Source organism: Manacus candei, unplaced genomic scaffold (genome assembly GCF_025592945.1).
Source record: "Manacus candei isolate 608988 ecotype Guabito, Panama unplaced genomic scaffold, ASM2559294v1 h1tg000018l, whole genome shotgun sequence".
In the NCBI taxonomy this organism is placed as follows: Eukaryota; Metazoa; Chordata; class Aves; order Passeriformes; family Pipridae; genus Manacus; species Manacus candei.
Window position 1 is genome coordinate 13,065,371 of NW_026138066.1, and position 25,587 is coordinate 13,090,957.

Here is a 25,587-nt window from a genome sequence, read left to right on the forward strand (position 1 = left end):
CGGATCTCACCTCTTTCCCATACTCAATCCACTGCTCAGAATCATCAAGCCAATACCAGGAGTACTCCATTTCAGGAGCAGACAGATGAATCCAGGGATAACACAGGTGCAGAAGAGCTGATCAGTGCTTGGCTGCTTGCTCTGCCCTACATTGAAAGAGAAATCCAGATTCAAGTAGGATCTTCCAAAGCTGTCAAAGTATGCAATATCCCTGGTCTGATCAGAAATCTAATCACTTCTCAAAAAAAAAGACCCCCTTCAGCTGGGAAGTGCAGGCTTGCCCCAGAACCAAGGTACTGCTGTTTATACATTTATGTGACTGTCTCAGTTTAAAGAGACCGGAGTGTTTTGCTAAGGAGGACGAGTTATGAGGTAGACCAAACTCCTCTCTCTCAGCAATTGTAAATCCGAAATTAAAAGGCTCCAATCGAGGAAGCACGGAAAAAGGAAGAAATAACAACCCTTTATTAAAGGATATATGTATATTGGCAAAAAACAGTAACACAACACAAAAACAACTAAGCAATAATCCTGTACCCAAAAGTCCCCTTCGAAAAGGAAACAGCCTGATACTTCTCTGTCCCCTAGCGCGGTTCTGATCAGGGTTGGCAGGAGCGCTGTTGGATCGCTGGAGGAGCAGAGCCTGCAGTGCTCTGTGGTGGTCAGGAGGGGAGCGCTGCTGGGCTCTGGCCACCGGGGGGGGGGGGGGGCGGATAACGGGAGGAGCCGCAATGGAGATCTCCCAGCTCCAAGGAGGGGAAGGGGAGAAGGGGAAAGAAGGGCGGTTTCTTTCCCACGAAACTCACTTTGTCTGCGGCTGGCTGCGGTCGGGACTCCTCCGTTTCCCCGACGAGCACAAACTCTCCGATGAATTCTGAGCAGATTCGGGCTGGAGGCAGGGGCAGCGCGCAGGCAAGCTGAGGAGAGCAGCCAGATGACCAGGTCGAGAGCAAAACATACACACACACCTTGCCTCCCTTAAGGCAAAAAGTGAAATGTTCCCTGTTTGTAAGGAGAGGAGGAGAAACTACTCCCCTCCCTGCAGATTTGGAAGGGCCATTAGCCTGGAATGTAGTTAATCACCCAAGGCAGAGAGCTGTCCTCCCAACTCAATATCCTTCCCCCACATGCAGCAGGGCAAAGGAAAATTCCCGTTTGGTTTTCTTAGAAAAAGTAAACCCGTGACAGTGGCATGGTAAGCACCACAGAAATAACCCTGACCTCTCTGTCTTGGACCTGTATCACTGTTTTTCTCTACAATATATCTTTCTAAAATACACATTGTAAGGAAATACACTTGACACAATAAACTCAGCTTGTTGCATGAAGGCCAGTGATGCCACCTGGCTAACAGGCATAAGATTTGGCTTCTGAGCAGTGTGTGATCAGCTGCAGAAGTCAGAGTGCTTTCAGAAGGCACTGATAGCATCATCCCTCCTTCAATGTTCAGGAAAACAAAGCTGCTGCTCACAGGTACTGTACCAGGTGCAGGTGCTCAGGTCCTGGCAGTGGTTGGCTGAAGGGATGGCCTCTGTGAGCAAAGCCCCTGGGGTGCCTCACACCAGACACAGCCAGCTCAACAGACCCACTGCGGGACACAGCTGAGCTCATCAGCCAAGCTGGTGGTGCCTCTGAGAAAGCTGCTGAGCAGTGAGGAGTAAGGAAAAATGTGAGAGAAACAACCCTGTAGACTCCCTGGTCAGTGAAGAAGGAGGGGAAGAGGTGGTCCAGGTGCTGGAGGAGAGATTCCGTTGCAGCCCTTAGAGAAGGCCATGGTGAGGCAGGCTGCCTCCCCACAACCTGTGGAGGACCGTGGTGGAACAGATATCCACACTGCAGCCCATGGAGAACCCCATGCTGCAGCATGTGGGCAGGCCCTCAAGGAAGCTGCAGTCCATGGAGAGGAACCCTTGCTAGAGCAGGCTTATCCTGAAGGACTGCAGTCCATGGGAAATGAACTGTTCTGGAGCATGGGAAATTTTTGAGCATGATGGAGGTGCAGAGGGCAACTCTCACTGAGTTACCAAGGACAACATCCATTTCCCTTCCCTGCTGTATTGGGGGGGGGGGTGTAGGGGCAGGAGGAGGTAGAAAAGTCAGGAACAGAGGAGTGATCTTCTTGTCTTTATCTCAACTCATGAACTTTTCCATCTTATTTTCTCTCTCCTGTCCTTTTGAGGATGAGGACTGAGAGCTAGCCGGGTGTCTGACAGCCAGACAAGGTCAAATTCCTTGGAGCGGGGGATATCATTACTTACCAGCAAAGTCTCTGCTCTGCAGTCTACCCTAGAGACACAGCACCTACAAAAAGAAGAAGCTGAAATAGGTAGCCACCAATAATTCCAATTTGGAGGATTTTACTTTGCTTGCTGCTGTGCTTCAGCCTCCATTCAATATCCCAGTTTTAGACCCAGACAACACTTTTTTCACCACTTCACTGTCCCTGCAACATTAACTATCGTGGATCACATACCCATAGCTGAGAGATGCCCCCCTGCCAGCCGTGGAGCTTGCAAGGGTCTGTGGCAAGGGTCTGCTCTGAGCTGCCTGAAGAATTTGAACACAATACGGAAACAGAAACTGGAAATGATCATGTATCCGGCTCTGACGTCCCTCATACTTCAGCAGGGATCATGGGAATTTGGAGCAGGCTAGTGAGAGGAAATGGTTATAGGAGGAGCTCCCTCACAGAGCTATTTACAGTGCAAAGGTCCACACAACAAAGGCTTGGCAGTCCCTGGACTGCCAGAAGAAAGAGTGAGGAAAGACTCAAGTCTCCTTTGCAGATGTCGCTTGTTCCAGTGCTGCCTTCAGACCACGGTCACTCTTTCTGCTCAGTAACAGCAGCCAGGTCTGTTCCTAGAAAATGCTCCAAACTCGTCTTCTCGACCATTGCAGGAGATCAGTCCCATTGCAGGAGATTCAAGAGATCCAGCAGGAGGTTTCTTTGGATGTGGCCATCCCTTTTCTCCCCTCTGCACAGCACAATGGTGCTGCTGCTAGCACTGGCTGAAGAATTTGAAGTTTGTGGATTTGAAATGTGGGATTTGAGGGGGATGGGGGAAATGGAGAGGAAAGTAGGCAAGTGGGGTGGGATGATACTTCCAAGCAGCTTTTCTCCACTGCTGCCTCCCTCCCTCTTTGGTCTATCCCCACTCCATAGGCAGATGCTAACCCCTGCTGGCTCCCCTGCCAAGATCCAGGGCTCCCAGTCTGCCCTAATCACATGAACCTTCAAAAGTGTCCAGTTATGCCTTGCTTTCACTTTCCACTTTCTGCTCCTTGCAGGGATTTTCCACTCACCAACTAACCCCAACTAGAAATAAACAGAGATGAAACACTTAAAAAGCAGACAGAAATACTTTGCTGGCAGGACAGGTAGTGTCCTTCACCTTTTGCTGAAGATTTCTCTATCGGATCTTGTGCAGCTGTAAATTTTTTTATATCTCTACAGGAATAACTTGATACAGAGGGAATTTTAAACATAAAAAGCAACCTCATGCTACCTTTTCTCTCACACAAGGAGAAAAGATGAATTAATGAAATATAAACATGGCTTACAGTACGACTAACTCCAACAGACCTTAAAGCCAAGCCATGAAATCCCCAACTTCCTGTGTCTCTGACCCTCCCTGCTCAGCAGCAACCCCGGGAAAGCTGTCACAGCCCGGCATGTGCCACCCCCCTGGCAGGCTGCCCAGCTACCACCCTTGGGAGCTGGGGGCATCAACCTTGTGCCCGACAGGTTGGATGAGCCTGTTGAACCCCTGCTCCGCATGGGAAAGGTGCCCCAGGTGCAGTAAGACCTTTGAAAATAAAGTACAACTGGCCTGTGAGAACTCCTTGTGAACTCCCAACAGCACACCTGTACCTTGCTGTCTCTGTCGAAGCCTCTCTCCGTGGGACAGCATGGATACCTCTGTGCCACAGACCCTCAGGAAAACGGAGCTGAGTAACATTTCCTTCTGGTTATTGCGACATACGCATGCGCGTCTGCACAGGCGTGAGCACACCCAGCCAGGCGCAGCAGACGTTTCTGGTACATATATCTGCAAAATCAGCATCATTACAAAGCAGCATGCTTTATTCCTACTGCTTGGTTCCCCTTCATTGCACACCAGCACTTACCTGAAGCCAATTCCTCCCAACTTTCTAGTGGCCGGGGATATTCAGGACCTTCTCCTTTCATCAAGGAGTAGCTTCTGCTGAACATCATTCTTTGAAAGCCAAAAGCTGGTGATGCCTTGCAAAGTGAACCCCAAACCTCAGTGCAGAAAGTGGGTACATCGCTCAACATGCTCTCCCCAGGCTGGTTATCACACTGCTGGCGGGGTTGCAGTATTCAGTGCTGCATGGAGCCACACAAACCAGTGTGTGCCAAGCACAGAGCCCTGTGAGGCAGGCTCAGTCAGCCCTCTGAGCTGTGCACAGTCCCAAGTGTTTGCATTCCTGTACCTTGAAGTCTGATCCTCAGCTCTGCTCTTCCCCATGGAAATCAGAGAAGGGTTAGGAGCTTTCCAGTCTGACCTCGAGCCTTTCAGTCTAAAAAGCTGACAGTGTTTCCCAACATAGCACTGAAGCATAAAGCTTAACAACAGGTCAAGTAGTCTTGACTATGCAAACTTTTTCAGATGTAAACATTACTTTAATTTTTTTTTGTTACACAAATTGCGTTCAGTTGGATTACCCTGAACATTTTTATTTCACGATGATCCAGTCACACTAGATCAGTAGCGGCCGAAACACATAAATCTCTGTTTGAGTTTCTGGAAAGGGTGCACTCTGAGTGCATTTCATAGACATAGTATTAAAAAAAAAAATTCAAAACATAACGCCACAAATGTAATTATGAGGCTGAACTTACTTTCTTCCGCATCTGGCCTGTCTTGTCTGGCTTTTGACCTGCTATGTAGTATCTGGCTTTCATCTCCACAGTAGCATAACTTTTATGCTTTTATGCTTCCCTTTGATTGATGAGATTTATAGGATCAGGTCCTAGAGCTTCATTTTTGCTTATGTGAATTCTCTAGTAAAATACACTTCTGAACTGAAGCTAAGAATTTCAGTATGCATGAGGTAGCTCTAGGAAAAACATTCTGGCTTGGTAGAAAATGTTTACATAGCTTTGCTGGGAGCAGCATACCATCCTCTCTAAAAGCAAACAACTCTCCACAAACTGGAGACTTGAGCTCACTGTAAATTGATACCTTGTGAGCATCTTTTTTTTTATTGTTTTTATCCCTTTTAATTCCAATGTCATCCATGGAGCTGTTGAACCTCAGATTTCTCACTGTCAGTGCAGCCACAGTCCTATATCTGTCTGTATTTCCAGTATTTGACAGGTCTTGGAGCAGACATCATATATATAGCCCTGCAAGATCATATTCCTGCACAGTCAGCAGAGGCACCCAAGTGTGGTTTCCCTGCATATGTCAAACGATTTATCCTGTATTAAAAAAAACCATGGTCCTCCAGATAGGGTTTCTTAGTTTTCTCCCAGGAATTTCAATTCTTGTTCACTTTTTCTCTTCAGAGGAAACAGACAAAGAAGGGACATTTCACCCTTTCTCTGTGCCTGTCTGCAGACACACAGCAGCTCTGTTGCAGTTTCAAACCGCTCCAAGGTTTGATGTGGGAGTACTGGTGCTATGGCATGGGCACGCTGTGCTCACAGGGGTCTTGCAGCATGGGACCAGGCTGACAGCACCTCATGCTTCTACCTCAAGCTGTGGAAAATCCCCCAAATCAGCACCTAAGCAGGTGGACTCGGGAAATGTTGGGGTGACCAGGCTCACCTGGTTCTGCAAGGTCTTCTGCAGGTTGGTTCCCTGGCCACTCACACAGGGTCCTGTCCATGGGCTGCTGTGGAAAGGTGTGCCAAGGGGTTCAGCTTCAGCAAAGCTTGGCATGAGGAGGGACCAACTCTTGTCTGGGTTCCTGGAAACATTTCTAGATCTCATTTGAAACCACACTAGCATTTAAAGCCAGTATCTTCTCCTGTAGGTTTTCTCAATGGTTTTCTCAATAAGACTGGATTTCCTGTTGGACGATGTCCAGCAGCTTGTAAATTAAATTGGAGGGGGGGAAGTGGGGAAATGAGCCCTACCAACCACACTGCTGCTGTCCCAGCTTAATTCAGCACAGGAACAGGAAGCAGTCATAACAAGAATAACTCTCAATTGCTTTGAAAAAAAAACACCCACCTTACTTAGTTCCAAAATTTTACAAGTTTCAGTAGATGACATTGGATTTGTAAATGGTACTTTGTTTTTATTGTAAGTACATAAATGCTGGATACAAAAGATTAAAAATGCTCCATGTTCTGCTGTTGCTCTCTCCAGCAATCATCAGAGGAGTCCCAGCATGCTACTTCCCACCTTCTAGGAAACGATTAACAATTATGTGATTGGAAATAGCTAATTGCTGTTTTATCTGGACATAATGTTGCCACATTAATAATGTAAACCAAAGTAATCCGATAACGGAAACCTCTCCTATGCCATTAGTTCAAATGAGCATTCACGTACTGAATCAGCAAGTCATTCACTGGAGAGCAGTGGGGCTGGGAAGGGATCAGGATCTATTGTTTCATATTCCAGTTGATATTCAGCTGGTTTTGTTCAATGTGTTTGTACATTTTAAAATGTCATTTTAGAAAAATAAAATTCAAAGTTGAAAGATGATTTCAAAGCTAAAAAAACTTATTCTGCTTATAGAATAATCAAAATAAAACATTCTGATCTTACTTTGTTAATACTTGAATTTGAAATGGTTTTAAAATACCTTATTAACCTGAATCTCTACTTTCTGGTGAATGAAGTTTTATTCCCCTGCCTCCTCCTTTCCAATTCATCTGCCTTTTCTCTAATCTGCTCTCCTCACCCCTCTCCCTTCATAATGCTTGCCCACAGCACAGATACTATAGCACTTCAGTTTGAAACCTGCATTTGGCTTCCATGTATTGGATTCTATGTACTGCAACATGCTCCCTTCCTCTATTTGCCAAGTTAAGAAAATAAAATATTGTGTGTGTATACACACACAGTTTTACTCAGGACCAGGCTAGGCTGCAAAATTAGGATCTTGATTTCAAAGACACTGTAGGCAAAGGAAGCTCATTTCAGAGAGCTAGTTTCTTCTTCTGAAAAAAGAAAAGGGCAGAAGCAGATGTGATACGTGCATCCCAATCCCAATTGGCAAGCTTGGGAACACTTGCAGCAAGGTTTTGGCCCAGGTTCATCCTCATTTGCAGTCACTAAAAGAATAAAAGCATGGCCTGATTTTGGAAGGATCAAAGGTGTCAGAAATGGAGTAAGTAGATTTTATTTTCTCCTGTGAGTTCTGACAGTTTTCTCAATAAGTCTTGATTTCTTGTTGGACAACTTCCAGCAGTAACTGTAGTTTGTGTGTAAGATAATCTGAAAGGGTGGGAAAAAAAGGAAGGAAGCTTAGTCCAGAGGAAATCCTGATATATGGCTGAAAATAAGAGCTACATGCAAAGGAAATCTGTGCTAAACACTGCATGGAGTGGACATGTATTTCATTTACACGCCCACATCTGTGCCTTAACCATCCTGGCCTCTTCCCCAAGCAGACAGACCTCAGGCAGCACTGTCTTCTCCTAGCAGTCCTCCCCCCAGCCTTTCAGCAATTATATTTGTTAATAACAAGGGGTTGCAGTGTCCGCCTGTCAGTGTCTCCATCCTAACTTTTGGTCTTGGTGCTCAGTCTCAGACAAATTTGACCCAGAGCTGGTGATCTCAAAGGTACAATAAAGTTTAGTAGGAACCAGGGCTGGGGGGTGAAAGCAACCTTCTCAGTTCCCCGTGTTGGCAGACCTCAGCCCTGTCTTTGTTAAAACAAATTTGGCTGTGGAGGCTCTGCCTTGGGAAAGCTGCTTAAGGGGTGCCAGGGGTCATGATTTAGGTTTCATGAGGTCTGTTGGTTATGGAACAATTTGCTTTAGAGATGAGCCCTGGGAACAAACCAGCATCCTGAGTGTGTTTAGGTCCACAATACTCAAACGCATACTTACAAAACAGGTTACGGCAACGGTCTGACATCTGCCTATGAATTAGGACATAGTAGACTGGAAAACCACTTAAAACCGCGGTGCATCCGATGCTGATGCTCACAGGGTCTGAGTAGAAAGACATAGCCACTGTGAAGAGGCAGATGATGGTAAAAGAGACAGGAACAAAGAGGGGAACCTGGGGAAAAGAGTACAGAAGACTGTCAGGCAAAACTGATGGCTGTAGCAAATCAGACTCCATACATGCCAGCACACACTGTATTTACTTCTCCATCTAAAGAAGGGGAGAAGAAGCATGTACCTGTCCTGTACTGTACTTCTGTACAATCAGATTGCAAACAATTGTATCAGATTCAGAGACCAGTGTGCCCTGTGAGGTTCATGCCTCCTATATTCATGTGCATCAAAATATAAACCTCACTTACAATTGGAAACCAAGCAAGCAGAGAAGTCACCTATGCACCATTGCTCTCTAAATGCCCTGCTCCTGTGCATGCACATATACCTACTTGTCACCTAGGGCAACTGCTGGTGGTAAATCTGAAGCCAAGGATAGAAGTGACACTTTGAATCAAACTGTTCTTTAGTTATAAAACTCACTACTTGTTTTGACATGCCTTCAGCTTGCCTAAGACTTATAGTGACTAAAACAGACTAGCCAGACTCCCTCTCTCTATGGTACCTCTACCAAGAACATGAGCTTCAGCAACACCCTGATGGAAGATGAAAGCAGCAGTCAGCACTTTAGCCATACCCTGCTGGATGAGCCAATTCATCTGGGTTATTTAGAGAGTAAATCAGAAGACTGCAATAAATAAGAAAACTGTCAAACACCCTCTCCATCTCTGGATCCAGACTGAGGCAAGTAACTCCTTGCCATGGGTGATGGAATGAAGGAGCTGCTGTTCTCATCAAGGGTGACAATCTCTCTTCCAGTAATAAAGATCCTATTTGGGATGCTTACCATGCCAAGCTGGAAGAGATCAGTTGGTCTAGATATTGCAGACATCCAGCCATCAACCTTATGTGCTCCTGCTGTCTTTCCAGCCAGAGCATCCCCTGCCAGCCTCTCCTACGGGTACACACTCATGCTGCTCATCTGCTTGAGAGGTGAGTGAGAGAACTTCCCCCTCCTCTTGCCGGTGTTTTCTCACCATTTTCAACTCAAGATGCTATAGGGAGAATAAATACCAGCACAGTCGCACGTGTGTCCTGTTTTGTTCTCCTCAGGTCCGCGGCAGGAGCCGGCCTGAGTCCGGCCACTAGAGCGCAGCATGTGCCCGCGCCACCTGCGCGCAGCTCCTCCTCTTGCAGAGGGCTGCGCTGGGGGCTTCAAGTGCTTGTAAAACTGGGGAGAGAACGGGCGGAAAACAACCCGACTGACCAAAAGGCCAGTATTTCCCTCCCTTGCTTAACCAGCGTTTAGGAGCTGTTAAAATTCTGAATCTCTGTCTAAAGCAAAACAGGGCAAAATCTCAGCAACTGAAATGATCAGCAGTGCCACCCACTAATAAACCTCCCCTGAGAAGCTTGGTTTGAAAGAAAAAGCAAAAACTTATTTAAAGTCTGGTTCTGGAGGCATGCATGAGTGCAGCCAGACAACAAACTAGGAAGCTTCAAACACACTGTCTGACAGCAAAGAGCAAGAAGAAAAATTACCCCAAACTTTCCATCAGGATGCACAAAGCTCAAGGAGGAGCCCTGGGAGCCACAGGAAGTGTTTCTGTCCCCCAAGGTTCTTGCTGACCAGCTGCCCACTGCCAGTGGCCTTTGAAGTCTCTTCTCCTCCCCAGGCCTGGCTGGAGGCACCATGCAGGCGTCACCAGAGACAGGAACAAACTGTGCCTGCCTCAAGCACCACCCTGGCCAAGTGCCTTCTACACATTATCCAGCAGTGGGAAAGGTGCCCCAAGCACAAGAAAGCTGCTCCAGCTGACATGAGGAAGATCCCAGTACCCAGCAGCTTAAGAAGGGCCACCAGAGGGACCACTGCTTTATACTAGACAGTATTTCTATGCCAGCAGATGCTTCCTCTTGAGTCAGGTTTGCTCCCAGGACCCCTCTGGCCACTCTTTTTACCCCAAGCCCGATACTCTCCCATTTCTCAGCTAGAGCTGAGAATTACCTACCACTGAAATAAAACCCAGGCAAGGGTCCCTCCTTGTAGCCCACAAGAGATGTGTGGGAACTGCTTTCTGTACATCTCCCAGTTCCTAGCCTGAAACTTTGTCCCCAGGAGCAAGTGTTCTTCTAACAGATGCAGCTAGTGACACCACATAGAACCGGCTTTATAGGATTTATCACATCAGGCTGTTTGGGTACACCAACCAATTTCAGGAGCTCTCCACATGCCTTTAGTGAGCATCAGGGATTGAGATCCCTTAGAGCCTAAATGCAACTATGACCATGTAATGCTCTAATTACCAGCAAACAAAAGAGAGACTTGACAAGCCTGCACATTCCAGCCTGCCATGTGCATTACCTTGAATGGGCTGTGCAGCTCCGGGTGACGGTGGCGATGGACAATGAGCCCCAGGGTGGCTAATCCTATGAAGAGCCATCGGGAAAAGCTGAAGAAGTTCATTAGATGGTAGATATCTCCAACACACACCATGGCAGTGACCAAAGGGAACTGAGCAGTGTGAAGATGAAACACAGTCATTAAAGCCTTGTCATGGTCCTCAGACTGGAAAGGGTAATATGGGTCACCTCCTGAAGCCCCCCTGCAGCCCCAGGGAGCTACTTCACAGGCCCAACATTTCAGAGGTCAGAGAGCTTTACAAACGTGTCACAGACTGAAGGCAAAAGGCCTAAACACAGTCTTCTGTTGTGCTACAGAAAGGAGCAATCCTTTCAAGATCAGCAAGATCTTTGATGCCTTATGTCCAAGGCAGGGCAATTAAAACAAGCAAGATCCAAAGGCCTGCCAGTACACAGGTTACCTACAAAGACACTTGCTAAGTTTTCAGCAGGTCAGGCAAGCTGACTAAGAGGCACTGCAGCAGTTAGGATGTAGCTGGACCATTGCCATAAAACAAACAAACAAGCAAACCGAAAAGGAAACAATCTCTGCAAGTATTCATTCCCAGCATTTCCACCGCACCCGGGAATTTTCATTTTCCAAAAAGCCAAAGCTCATTGGTGCTTTCACAGGACAATAACAAGTGGTAGGTGGTAGGGAGATCACTTTTAAAGAAGGTGTCCAAGGTTATAAGGCAGGGACTTCAAGTAGTGTATTTGTATACTGATGGCACTGTTGGCTCAAGAGGATGTAATACTTTGCAGCCATTTCCTATATCATGCCTTTTTTATTTTTCAGAGGCTGAATTAATGTCTCAACAATCTTTAAAACTCCTCAGCTTGTCCAGTCTTTGCAGGAAAGCCAAGAATGCAAGAACAGAGCATGTTCACACAGCCAGATCTCCTTACCATTAACATGACAGCAGGAAGGGGTGTATGCCTTCGAATGTGGATCATGGAGAAGAGAGGAGGCCACTGTCCTTCCCTGGAAGCCACAAACAGAGTCCTAGAAAAAGACAGGGAGCCCTATGCATTAGCACCCTACATCTAGACTAGAAATTAAATCAGTCACTGAACCAACCCGAGGCCACAAGGCACCCACTTGCTAACCCAGCCCAGGTCTCCTAGTCAAGGCCACAGTTCTGCCTTTAGCTGCACTTTCAGAGAATCATAGAATGGTCTGAGTTGGAAGAGACCTTAAAAATCATCTAGTTTCAACACCCTTGTCATGGGGAGGGACACCTGCCACTAGACCAGGTTGCTCAGAGATCCACTTCGGGGGCATTTGGAAGAAAAACCCAGTGTTAAGTTTCCATAGCTCTCCCACAACCAGTTAGCTCAACACAGAGCACAGCCCACCATCAGGACCGCTGGCAGCATCCCCTTGGGTGGCTCATTAGCAGAGACCTTTGCACAAGTCCAAATTGACCATGAATGAGTTCAGGCTGGAAACAGGAGCAAGAAAGTCTCACCATCAGAAAAGGGGTTAGTCTTTTCAGTGTAAAGAAGTGGAGGGATCACAACTTTCATTCCTTTATAAGAGAAGCTGTTGAGTTTATGAAAGGGGATTGTCGGTCTTGACGCCTATATTTATATATATAAAATGTATATTAAAAAAATGAAGTGCAATTTCCTCAAATAATAGAGGATTTTCAATCCTCAGGTCAGCTGTTGGAAAATATATATTTTGTCATACTGCCAAGAGGCCAGCTATACACAAGACCAGCTACAAAATGAGAGCATAGAGCTCCTTGCCTCCATGCCTCCTTTGACTCACGAAAGGGCAATTAGCAGGGAGAAGGCAATTGCATCCAATTTTATAAATTTAATATCCACAAGAAAACCATGCCAGAGCATCAGCTGGGCTGGAGCAGGGCCCAAAGCAGCTGGGGCATGAGTGTACAACTGGTTTTATTGCTGTCTCTGTGGCTTTGCAGGGGTGTGGCTGGCAGGCAGCCAGGGAGGCCCCATGGATGTTTATATGGACTTTCTGCAGTGATTATGTTAATGACGCCAGGATGGGGGAGAGAAAGGCGATAGGGGACATGAAGAACCTTTGCGCTGTCCGGAGACTTCTCATCCTCAAAAACCACTATCTAGAGGACTAACAGGGAGGATTCTCCACACCTGTATTTAATACAGGACTTCAGGCTAGTGGATCAAATATCTCATTATCTTTCATGCTATGAAACATTTCTTTTATTTCAACTGATTTTTCCTTTTGCAATCAAAGCTATGAAACAGAACCTGCTCCAGAGAGTTCTCTCAGCTCCTCAGGACCAGTACAACTTACTTCTCTGTGAGCTCTGTCCTCCTCTCCAACCTCAAGGCTCCAATAAGGACACAGAGTGTGGTAGACAGTGAAGCTGGAAAGTTAATTTTTCCATGGAACAAAGTGTTTCTTATTGCTACAACAAGACTTTTTGAACATCAACTATTGTTTTAGGAATAGCCCATCCCGATAACATTTCACTGACCTCAAAGTCCTCAAGGGAGAGTTTGCCTTTGGCCAGAGATCCTCACAACAGAGGGACCCTGTGCCCTGCAGAAATGCAGCTGGGTGAACCCAGTGAAAGAAGAGCCAGGTCTCACCAAGCAGCTGCCAACGTCAACAAAGCTTCTAGTTCAACAGAAACATTGACATTTCACTTTAAACTGGGGATTTAAACTGAAGGGTGAGGGGAGAAGATAAAAATCTTTGTTTGTCCAGGTCTGGTCACAAACAGAAAAAACAGAATCTTAGCCAATAGGGACCATCATGCAGTTGACAACGTGAGAGTCAAAGCCTTATTTTTCCCACAGAAGTGTCTAAAATGCCATTATGGAGAGTTGCACAGGTTGCTGGTGCTTCCCTCTGATTCAGTAAGCCAAAGGAATAATAAATTTGTAGGGATGTGACCTTGAAAATGTGAAGATTCCTCCATTCATGGTTCCAAAGCAGGACAGTGCGACAAGGACAGGGACCACAGAGATCAGGCTTTTGAAGGCTCGCTGCACAAAGCTCTGGAGGAAGAGCAAGCCTGACTTTAGGAACATGTGGTGATCTCTAGGAGACATCAGGTTCAAAAGAGAAAAAACTCTACTCCTAAATCTCGCTTTTTCTACTGTCATCTGCAGGCTATTTTTCCTTATCTTTTAGACAAGACTAGAAGAAGTTACTGTTGCCCAGTAATCCGGAGAAATTACAAAGCAACAAAATACTTTATAGGAAAACTACCTCTGAAAGTCTTGCCACGATCACAGCATAAGCTGACCACACTGAAGAGATAAGAATAGTGGAAAAACTCACCACAGCCACAGCAGGAGAAGCCAGAACATCTTGTGTTCCCAGGACTGTGTAATAGGAGACGTTGGTGAGCATGTACCCCACAATTACTGTGATCACAGAGATGATGACAGCCAGGGGGATATTTCTACAAGAAAGAGGAAGACAGACACACAAAGAACACGCTGCTATCCCTTGTTATGCATGGTATTACTGCAGACTGTCACTGGCATTGGTTAGGTGAGCCCACAAACTAATTCCTCCCATGCTGCATTTGGCAAAGCGTGATATCCCAGAAGCTGGTAACCTAACACAACCTTTTCCCAGCCTTACCGTTCAGGTCTGACCAACTCTTCGCGCACAAAGCTGGCCTGAAACCTGGGAAGAAACAGGGAGTCAGTCTGAATCATGTTGAGGGCACCTGTTTGCTGCCCATGAAGCGCCCCCATTCCACCTACCAGCCTGAATATGCGAACATGCCTGCGTAAAAAGCCAGGGGGAGTGTATCCAAAACCAGTGACTCTCTGTCAAAAGCATCCTGGAAGTTTTCGGTGTGGCCTGCAGAGGAGATAAACAATGGACATGGAGTAGGGAAATGTCACAGAGAGCCTTCCTTCCCTGTGGGATAACATCCCTTGTATCTCTCATCCAGACCTGGGAGTATTGTTTGTGACTTCCTTGGAGCCAGATATTCAGATTTCTTTCATTGCTTTAATTTGCAGTGCTGTTGCTGACACATTTACTTCCTCACAGTGACAGAAAAAAATCTATCCCTTGTCCAGCTACAGGAGACATTTCAGGAAGGGCAACAGTGACAGATGGTTGTTTCCAACAGAGCCTGCCATGGGAACAGGAGATTGTGGAGAGGAGAAGACTCACGTAGTCCTGTCCTTCCTCCAGGCCCAAAATTAATTTTCTGGGTTGACCCCCATTTTCCCTCTCCAGCCCCCTAAGGAGCTGGACACACACTCCTCTTTGATGTGGTGCAGCCAGCGAGGCAGCAAACTCGGTTCTCACTGTGCTCCCTCCTGTTCCCGCTGCCGGAGCACTGACCCCAGCCCTGCACTGGCCAGAGCATGGGAACTCGGGTGGAGGAGGGAACAGGAGCAGGGACTGCCAGTCTGGCCCCCTGTCCAGGCAGGTTCCCTGCCCACCACCCCTGCTTGCCCACATGAGAAGGACACAGACAGAAAAACAAATAGATTTAAAAAGCAGAGGTGGCTCAGATAGAAAACCTGTTTTTCCAACTCCCCAATTTTCCTACAAGTTCTGTGCTTGAAATAACAAAACAAAACATAACAAAAAAACCCCCCCAAAGTCAGGATTTTCTCTAACTCCAAAAAAAAAAAAAACTTAGAGAAATGTCTAATGGCCTCTCATTCAAACATAGTTAAAAATAGTTGCATTTCCAATATTTTCAAATCTGGCTGGTTGAAGGTATGGTTTTATGTCTATATTCAGTTTTCCATATTAAAGTCTCTTTAAAAGTAAGAGGTGTGGAGCTTTTCTAGTTGGACTTCACCAGGAAAGGGATGAAATGGCATGGAGCATCTGGAGAAAGTTAGGCCTCTTCTATGGAGGTGCTTCTGCAAGAAGTTCAGAGATGAAATTTGGACATTTTGGTTTGAAATGCTGGCCCAGCAAGTCTCTAAAATAAACCTGAGCCAAAGAGAAGATAATGGCAGAGGAAAAGACAAAAGTGCAACAAAAAAAAAAAAGCAGAACAAAGCAGGGGAATCAGGCAAACTGGTTTAAAAGGACAAAACTGATTTTTAAGCACAAAAGAAATGAAGTGAAAATAGTGAAAATAGATTTGAAAAACCTAACCCAAAATGTAGGAGTGGGCCTGTTGGGGTGCACTTTTTATGTTCTAAAATGATGGCTGATAAGTCATGGCGCATAAAACAGATTTATTGTCTGCAATGCATTGTCCCTTGTGAGTCACATTAAATACAACCTGTCATACTGGGGTCTCTTAGTGAATTCTCCCTCCAGATGTCACCAGCACTTATCCTCCCCACTGGAGGACCGATGCCAGGGCTCCAGATTGTCGTTTGAAGGCATTCCTAACAATAATGGCTTGTGATTTCTAGCTGCAGGGCAGTCCTTCAGTTCAGAAAGCACTGCCAGCCTGGGAAGGGGAGGGGGGGCGCAGATCTTTGCATGTTCAAAGGAGCCAACTCCAGACATCAGAAAGAAACATGAACATGGAGCCCACTGCCTGTGGTGTTTTCTCTGCAGAGGAAGGTAATAGCATGAAGGGAGGGAGCAAGGAGCAAGCTTCCTCCCTTGAGTGGGAATGACTCGGGTTTTTCTATAAACTGAGGCTTGGATGAAAGCCAGTACTCTTGTATCATTCCCAGAAGATACTGCTAGTAGGGTATTTTAGTCCCCACTCTGAATGTGAGCATGCAAGCCTGCAGGATTCCTTTGTAAGTTCCCTTAATTACTGCCCATCTGGATTTGGAGGAAAAAAACATTAACATAAGCCACAGAAAGGTTAGAGATGCCATGACCAGGGTTCAGCTGAGGGCTGGTAACTCATTGCACAGTTGTGCCTGGCTCAGGTCACCATGGGATGCTGTCACACACCCTTAATGTCCTTCAAATTTGTGCTTTGGAAAGATTTTGAGATTTTGAGCCATGCTTGCCAGACAGGCAAGTCTGACTCCAAAGAAAGACCATCTGCAGAGCAAGGTGCCTGTATGACCCCAGGTAGGATCACACAGCCTAAGGCACTAAGGCCCACTTAGTTTTGGAGAAAGCACCACCTAGCCAGGGGCATCAGCCCAGTGCTATGATGTAGCTTAGTGACAACTACGCTGGTCTCAGATTATCTCCCAAATAATTCACATCCAGCACATGGACAGAGAAAGCTCCTGCCAGCTAAATGAACACCACACTTGTCACTTGGGATTGACAAAGCTGTGACAGGCGGGCACATCAAGCACCATCCCTCAGCCATGCAGCAGCAACACCTACCCTGGGCCAGCAGCATCATCCCTGGCACGATGATGAGTGCAAGAGCCAGGAGTTTAACAACGGAGAGAGCCGTCTGCAGCCGGGCACTCCAGGTGACACTCCAGGAATTGAGGGTGAGGACCATGTCTGGAGAGAAGACCACACTGCTACAGCTGTAGCCCACGTTTGACATGCACAGGAAAAATTACAAAGGCATTCCCTGCTCTAGGGATGCCAGGGACAAGACTGCATCTTTATGCAGGATGCTCAGGGTGAGAGATGTCAGAAAACATCACAGGTGTGGCCCAGTGTACAGCATTTGAAGGTTATGCTCCTAAAAGAGACCAGGATCCTGGTTCCTGCCAGGTCATCCACACCTGTCTGAGGGAAAGGTGCAAGAGTGCCAGGACATCTCAGTAGATGCACTGCACAGCATTGCCTGTGCCAGCACACAGCAATCCACAGCAGGCAGGACAGTGTCACAGGTTGGATGCACCAGGCAAGGAGTCCAAAATCTTGAGCCTTACACCCTCTATCCAGGTGGCATTTGCACAGCTATACATGAAGAGTTTCTGCTCCCATACCTGGCAAAATCTCCCTGACTTAGGGCTCCAGCTGCTCAACAGGGAGGCCCATTCCTCTTCTTGGAGAATACAGTGACCCAAAACCATCAAGCACCTTGAATCAGAAAGTTTTGTGTAGCCAAGGAGGTAAGACAGGAGCCAGATCCCACCATTATTTCAGAGGATATTCAGAGGCACCTTAAGTGCCCCTGGTCTGGGGCACAGAGGCTCCAGAACTGACAGTCCCATAAATGTTAGTACTTACAGTACCCCATGAGAGACACAAGCTTCACTGCAGGGACAGGGGCTGCACAGGGGGCAAAGAAGGGCTCCAGCATGTACCGTCCAAACGCCAAGGCAACCACAGCACTGTTGGCAGGCCTGAAGAGGGGTCAGAGTGGGGGAGGGAACTGAGCACAAACTGGTCTGAGGACAGTCGAAAAATGGCATGAGGTAAAACTGCACAAAACTTGGGAAGGGGTGCAAGTTTCCCCACCTGGCTTAATCTTGCTCACTCATGCAGATGGTGAGTTCCCAGAGTCTTTTTCATAGTTTTTTCCTCAGTAAATGGGTTAAAAACCACATGCTGCAAAAAGATTAATTCCCAACTTGAAAGCAAAAGCTGAGATTAATCATACTGAGCAACGTGGTGTGGTTCATATGTCCTGCTTCATCTCAGCTTACATGAAGGACACAGGTTATTGAGAAGTGGGGACTTCCTTTTTACTCTTTAAAAAAGAAGCCATTCGCAATGTTCTAAATTATTTCACTTGGGGCTAAGCCAGAAAGTTGTCTCCACTTTCTGAATCTGGAGAAACCAAAAAAGTTTCACAATGAAAACAGAAGATCTGAAATAAATCTGGCATCTATTGTCAGTCTCTGAAAAATACCATGGCTCTTGGGGGAAACCAGCTGCCAGGGGAGAAGAGAGATATTCTTCAAGCACAAAACATATTGAATGTGTGTAACTGTTTACTCATTATGCCTTCTTTTTATCACTGAAAAATCTTTAAAAATTGTTCAACTTGTTTCTACTCTTTCCTTTACAAACTGCCTGGACTGTTACCTGGCATCATAACTTTTTGGTTTCTAAATTGTCACTGTATCCAGGAAAAGGTAAACAAACAAAATCTCTTACCTGATAGCAAAAAACTCTGCCCACAGGAATAAGAAGCTTGGCAGAGGCCCTAGAGTCTCCAAAATGTAGATATAATGTCCTCCCGACTTGGTGATTCTTGTTCCAAGCTCTGCATAACACAAGGCACCTGGAAAAGTTCAGGTAAAAGTGTCCCGAGTAAATCATCCCATGGATTTTCCCTTTTCTGTGTGACCTTTCAGGGACTGAATGAATACATTTAAAGTTAGTAGTAAATTAGAGGAAGAAGTACAAATCTTACAAATCTTAAGCCCCGCCTATGTTCGATTTGCTCATCAAAAGAAATCCTAAAACACTTCTCTCATTGAGCATGACTCTACTTGCAGTGGAACTGAGCACCATTGGATATGACCCTGTGAAGTAAGAGCATCTCTAGCTGTGCTGTCCACTTCTTCAGCCAGCTCAGGTGGCTGTGGAAGGAGAGTGCAGAGGAACCTGGTGGTGATATGGTCATGCCCTTAAGTCCTGTGGCAATCATGCCATATTCAGGTCATGCCAATGGTGGCAACCTCAATTTTTCCTGCCTCTCTGTTGGGAAATCTGTGCAGAATCCCTGTTCAAAGCATAGAATGTAGGCAGACAGCTCATCTCATTTTTTCCAGTGGGTCCCCTTACATGCTCTAAGCATGCATTTAAGTGCTCTGCTGAACTCATGCAATGGGACTTGCAATGCCCCGCTTGAAAGAAAAAAAAAATCATGAAAGAAAAAAAATCATAAAAGAAAGCAAGTCAGCCTTTTTAACATACTGCAAAAAGGTGTCAGAGAAATGACCAGGGGAGGTCATGAAGCTAATAAAAGGGAAGAAAAAAAACAACAAATTCAGCTACAAAATACAATAGCTTCATAAAGAGGCTCCCAAGGCCCTTCCAGCAGAGTCTATCAAGGGATGCAGGGGAGAGAGAAACCTTTACAAGTGCAGAACTTGGGCTACATGATTAGCACACACATTATCATTTACTGCTCTGCTTGGTTAAAAGAAACACCATGCTCACATTATATCATAAGATTTTCTTCAGGCAAAAGTGTATCAATCACCAAACAACCACACATAAGCTGCAATGTGAAATACTGGTACACATACACTAAGAGTAAGAACCACTCTTGTTGTCATATTAACAATTGAATGTCTCGATTTCTAAACTTGCATGTACACGTCACGGTGTCAAAGTGGTTTTTTCACATGGAATATTTCCCCTTTCTTGTTTCCTTTTTCTAAGTTACAGCAGAAGAAGAATGTTAAAGTCACCCACTGTAATAAGCATCAGATTTCTCTCTTGGGCTGAGATCTTGCAGTTGTCCTAATAGCACCTTTAGAGAGTTTCTGAGATGGTGATTTTATGCAGTTAATGAAAGAAACTAAAAGCCATGTGTTTTATCCATTTTAACTTTATGAATTGTATTATTTCAGAAGAACTAAAATGAAACTGTCATCAAAAAGACAACCCTTTGTGAGAGAAGACTAGTATTAAATGCCAGAAAACAAGCCAAGGGTAATGCACAGAAAGTGGGGCTGAACTGATCTGCTCCATCTCCTGCTCCATGGCAGCATCAGACATACCCACACCATTTCTGACAGACACCCAGACACCCACCCCCAGCTGCTGGATACTCTGCAGTTCCCCAGGCACTCTGCTCCAGAGCTTTGCTATTCTCTCCAACAGAAAGGGGATCCCACATGGCATATTGAGACTGTCCCTTCTTGCCCTTTTCACAGCACCTATGAGAAGCACAGCACAGCCTTTCCATTCTCTTTTAGGTGCCTACATCTCCCTTCCACCTTATAGAAGGAGTCCCCTCATTGTCCTCCAGACTGAGACTCCATCTGCAGTCACTGTCACTCCTCTGCCCTGGACTCAAACATGAATTGATATCCACAGATGGTAGGTGCTGGAATTTTGTCAGTCACCCCAGGGGAATCATTTGAACTAACGACCACCCCCTGGCTTGTTAAACCTTTGTTTCTCTTGCAGTAGGAACCAAGTATTTTGAGTTTGTTCATCTTCCAGCTTTTTATACATGAAAACGTGCAGGCTCTCCTCACCTCCCAGGTGCTTAAGCAAAGGCTGACAAAGCTCACCACTCACCAAACATTGAGAGGAGCCCACAGGCAAACCAGACAACCAGGGAGAAACCCACAGTGCCAGTGTTTTTCAGTACTCCTTTTGGGGAGATAAAGATGCCACTGCCAACCATGCTGCCGATGAGGAGCGAGAAAGCCCTCAGCAAAGTTATCTTTTGCCTCAGAAAGATGGCCTCTTCTTTCTTGTCCTTCCCCATTCTTCTAATCACAGAGGAAGGTCATGCATTCAGAAGCTACAGTCTCCCAAGTGTCCTCAAGGCTCACCTGTAAGACAAGGAGTTAGGGATTCGAGGATCTTCTTTTCTGGACAAGATTTTTTTTTCAGAAACCTGTCAAGATCTGTTGAATCTGTTCTCCTCAACTGCAGGATGCACCAAACAAACACAAGTGCACAGAACACAACTGGTATCATCTCTCACATCAGTACAGCTCCCAAGAGGCACTTTAAGTGTTTTCTTCGTCTTCTGTCAAGCAGCACAGAGCATTACATGTTGCATGCCACATTTCAGGATATGATTTGCAAATTTGACTTTGATACCCAGACTGGAACTGGTCAGGTTAGGGTTAATTTAATGGAACCTAATTTGGGGGTACATTGATTTCAGCTTGCTGGCAGAAAACAGATTTAAAGTTGCAAACCTAACAATTAAGACCTTGAGGATCTCTGAGGTTAAAAAACATTAAGCTGCATTAGTTGGTGTGCACAGATGATTTAACCTTTTTTGCTTTCTATCCACCCTTCCTGAATAAACAAGCCTTGTTTTTTCTCACTAGAGTTTCACTTTATCAGTGTTTCTTAATATGGTGTCAAGCCTTTTTGCTCTCAAAGTATTGAAGAGTCAGAAATAAGTACTGTTTACAATTGCAAACCAGAGCATAGTCATTACTATCAGACATGTCATTTCTTCCATTAATATAAAAGCTTTCTTGGTAACAGCAGTAGTGAAGTTTTTCCTAGAAAAGAGGGAACTTCAGAGACTTCAGGGATCACATGAGTTGATCCAAATCTAGTTTGCTCCCAACGCAGCAACCTCCCACTTCCCTGCCTTGTCTGTCCCCTGTCTCTCAGTCCTAGGCTGCCACCTTCACCAAGGAACACACCTTTTGCTCAGGTAGGTAAGGCGAATTCAGATCAGTTACTGCAGTCCAATTTGCTGCAGCAAACCTGTCTGTAGTTTTTGTAACAGCAAGGTAGATACTTTACACTGCTAATTATCCCCGGTAGAGCAGGCAAGGCAAGTAGTAGATAATCCCCACACATCCCCACCAATACTCAGACACTCAGCTTCAGTGCTTTTTTTTTTTTTCATTATTCTAATGCAGTAAATTGCAAATATATATAAATTATATATATATATTTGCCACAGCTGCATGTCTGTATACTATTGTGAAGTTCCACCGTACATTAGACCCTATTTTATGGATTTATTGAATTATTTAATAATTGCAGTGGTGTGTCTGTGAGGAGATATTGGTCACCTATAGAAGCAGATTTAAGCAGCCAGAAAGTGCTTTCTTGATAGTCTGTATTTTCTACCTATAGATATAAATGTCCCCTTAACTTTGAGGGGGACAATTCTTGTTACCAGTCACCCACGATACTTATTTGCATGCCCTGTATAAACTCAGGATAACCAAAGGCTTTTCTCCCCCATCCCCAGGTATTTTCCCACCTGGAGACCAGCAGGAGGAAGTGGGGGTTATCGCTTTCTCTGCACACATATGTCTAGCACATGCAGAAAGCCCTCTCTCCTGCCAGCAGCATGAGCTGGTTTCTCTGAGATCATGCCAAGCCTGCACACGCATCTTCCCAATCAAACCAGCCAAGTTTAGTTATTAAACCCCTAATGAGTCCCAGAGGACTCCTTAAGGCTCAGATGGGTCACATCAGCCTCATCTGGTCCCACAGAGCTGCTCCTCAGAGTCCCAAAACCTCACAGGGCTGCTGGAGACAGTGGCTCTGGAGGAGCAGGGAAAGACCCCCGGGAGCTTCCCAACCCCTCAGCTGCAGTTCCCTCAGACACCAATTAATTATCTTAACGTGAAATACCAATATCATCTGGTATTTCTCAGCTGAAGTGAGAACCACACAGCATTCATTTGCAGGGGTGAAACACAGAGGCTCACCGAATTGAAACTGAAGAGAGATGCTGTGCACAGCTGTGCCTAAAACACTGTTCTGAGATAATTAAAAGGGCACTTATCTGTTTGGCTGGGCTTTAAACCAAGCAGGTGCATTTACAATCCATCAGACTCCCATTTCTTGCTGGGATCCCGAAGCAGCAAAAGACAGCGTCTCTTTGCAGGCTCTGAAATTACACAGAGACAGAAGGGGAGGAACAAAAAAAAGGAGAGATCAAATCAAATTTGCTGACCAGGTTAATGATCCAAAGTAAACATCAAACTCTGTACTTCTGTCCTCGTGGGGTTTTTGTTTTGGTTTATTTTGTTGGTTTTTTTTTTAAATACCACTGCCATGCAAAGGTATTTGGAGATAAAACAGTCCAATCCAGTAAATCTGAGAAACATGAAATCTATCAGGATTTGTTCCAGAAGCTGTTGAAGGAGGAAAAAAGAGGTAAAAGGAAAAATAATATAAAAAGTAATAGAAAGGTATTGAATAACACTTCAAAGAGTCACCTAGCAGAGCCTACCGCCTGGAGAGACCATTCCTGCCTGCTCTGCTTTCCAGCTACAGTCCAACACCAGGCACATTAAAATGCAGAGATGTTAATCCTTGTGGCAATGCTTAAGAATATTCACAATGTGCTTGGCACAAAGGAAACAGGCAAAGCTGCTTTTTGTTCACCCCTTTGACTTAAAATACAGGTTCAAATCATTCTTGTCCCAATATGGGGTACCTTCGCATGAGACGGATCATCAGTCAGCAGGGCTGGAGAAAAACCTTGCTCAAACCTATTTCACAACTTACCACACATACTGGATCTTTACTCCCTTGTTCTTCATTTATACTGACTTTATTGTTGGTTTGGTTTTTTTAGCTGTTAATCTTACCTCACAGGCACCGCAGCATGGATGGAGATGGAGAAGACAGACATAAAGAGAAAATCATGTCTGTTATTTGTGTAGAAGCCCCAGCTGAGAGCAGGACCCACTGTGGTCAGCACAGAGGCAGAGTAGATGTTACTCTGCTGAAAAGCTAGTGAGATAAACAAGCAAGTTGGAAAAAGCAGAGGAGGGAGACAGCATCATTCTCAGCTGGGGAGCTGAGACCTAGAGCAACCAGTGACCTTCCTCCTCCTATCACACAGGAAGTGGGTGGCATCCCTGGGAAAGAGACTGTACCTCCAGAATTCCACTTCAATGACCTATCCCCCCAAAAAACACCCCAGCTACTAGGGAATACTCCAAACTATTTACAGCTGTTTTCTTTGTCTGGGCCTCAATCAATACCACACAGCCAAGAACAGGTTAACCCCTTCCTTTTCACACTGCAAAAGATGCAGGCATTAAGCAGTTCCTCACAGTCCCACTGTTTTTATTTTTTTTGTGTGCCAAAAATGTCACTCCAATTCAATGTCCACCACAAGGCACAGGATCTAACTAAATAAAATCAGCAGTGAATGGAAGCTTTTTTATTCATGCATGAAAGTAGCATAAATAAGCTTTAATGAGGCTGGTGGTGGTCTGTTCTGGGAACTCAATCAGAAAATCTATTTAGGAGACCTGAGAGATGTTTGTTTACAGACCAATATGAACACAAGAAACACACTGAAAGGACAAGACATGCAACTCTACTTCTTTTCAGCTTTCTACAGCTGGTTTGCCACCCTGGATAAGAAACTGAAAGGGACAGTAGTTAATAAATCAGACTCAGGCTCACAGCCCCAGATGTAGTAATAAATCCATGCAATTGCCTTAGATGTAAATGTAAAAATAATTTCCATTGGCTTCTCTTTCTATAGAGTTTCACAAATATAGTCTCGTGAGTTGTCTACCAAAAGACTACTATTTCCTAACATATCTGCCTTAATGATATTTTTTTTTGCCTTGACTGCAAAATGGCTCTTGGCTCAGGTCACACCATATTTATCATCTCATTTAGGCATTTCCAGTTGTCCTTCAGACAAGGGTGACTTTTTCAGGAGAGGAGGCTGATGATATGGTGAGTCTGGACCTCTTGATGATATGAGGATGACCTTTTAATTGAGAACCTAAAAAGTGTTGAATCCACACTTTACCTCTTCGGCTAGAAATTAGACTAAACCAAGTCTGGTTTTCAAGCAGCTAAATTGCTGTTGCTTTCAGAGTTCCTTCCTACCAGGATTTATATTCTACAGCAAGTTTAAAGTTCTTCATTATGACCAGTCTGCCAAAGCAGACACTTCAAAAATAGATGTTTTAATAATAATTTATCAATAATATTATTATTAAATATTATAAATAATATTCTGTTTCAGTCTCACAGAATGTACAGATAATATAATATCATCTCACTTTTCTAAGCATTCAAGTATAATTCTCCATTCATCTGCAACAAGGAACTTGTACTTCTATGTATCCAGAACTAATTTCCCATTAATTTTGTAGAGGAATATGGACCCTTTTATGAGCATTTCTTCCTCACATGTTGCCCGTGACACACAAAACACAAATATGGGAGAGATGCACAACTGATTAAAATAGACTCAAGTATTCTTCTACAACACTAACTATTAAAGACTATCAGGAAGGTATACCAGCATCCCTGTGAAATGAACTAACATTCATAAGTTTTCCTTTCTTACAAACAGAAGAGAATACCCAAGGCACTTGCCTCCCAGCCCATCAGACCCAAAGGAGCAATACCCAGGGGACCAGGCACTGGAACACAAAAATCCAAGGGGATAAAGCCACTTAACCAGATGCTGTCTCACGTAGTGGTGCTTCCTGAGGCCAACATCTTGGCTCTACAGTATGTCTTGTGGGGCACAATGCAGGGAACTGCCCTTAGAGGTTTGTTCTTTTGTGGACGGCTCTCCAAGTAGCAAGCTGTTTTCACTCTCCAG

General features: G+C 45.1%; 1 protein-coding gene across 6 annotated transcripts; it reads right to left on the reverse strand.

Moving 5' to 3' along the window:
* Positions 1 to 931: 931 nt before the first annotated feature.
* LOC127469871 (cystine/glutamate transporter-like) lies at positions 932 to 25,587 on the reverse strand. 6 transcript variants are annotated; one of them, XM_051784716.1, is made up of 16 exons: positions 25,441 to 25,586; positions 22,706 to 22,887; positions 20,583 to 20,842; positions 18,480 to 18,606; positions 17,607 to 17,722; positions 16,800 to 16,925; positions 14,276 to 14,375; positions 14,151 to 14,195; positions 13,842 to 13,965; positions 13,452 to 13,555; positions 11,462 to 11,558; positions 10,515 to 10,664; positions 8,036 to 8,210; positions 3,872 to 7,418; positions 2,259 to 2,301; positions 932 to 977 (listed from the first exon to the last, which is right to left on the reverse strand). In XM_051784716.1, exons 3-14 carry the CDS (start codon positions 20,773 to 20,775, stop codon positions 7,354 to 7,356), a joined length of 1,422 nt encoding a protein of 473 aa, XP_051640676.1. In that variant the 5' UTR covers positions 20,776 to 20,842; positions 22,706 to 22,887; positions 25,441 to 25,586; the 3' UTR covers positions 932 to 977; positions 2,259 to 2,301; positions 3,872 to 7,353. The 6 variants fall into 6 exon arrangements, with proteins under 6 accessions (XP_051640676.1, XP_051640675.1, XP_051640677.1 ...); XM_051784715.1 differs by having other exon boundaries at positions 3,872 to 4,049; positions 4,129 to 7,418; positions 20,583 to 22,887; XM_051784717.1 differs by having other exon boundaries at positions 932 to 973; positions 20,583 to 22,887.

Excerpts from the sequence above, each read along its gene's own strand:
- LOC127469871 (XM_051784716.1), bottom strand. The coding sequence starts at position 20,775 with ATGGGGAAGGACAAGAAAGAAGAGGCCATCTTTCTGAGGCAAAAGATA. Across the intron at positions 18,607-20,582 it reads TGGGCTCCTCTCAATGTTTG|GTGCCTTGTGTTATGCAGAG; the intron begins GTGAGTGGTGAG and ends GAACTTTTCCAG. Across the intron at positions 11,559-13,451 it reads GGAATCTTCACATTTTCAAG|GACTCTGTTTGTGGCTTCCA; the intron begins GTCACATCCCTA and ends GTCTTTTTCTAG.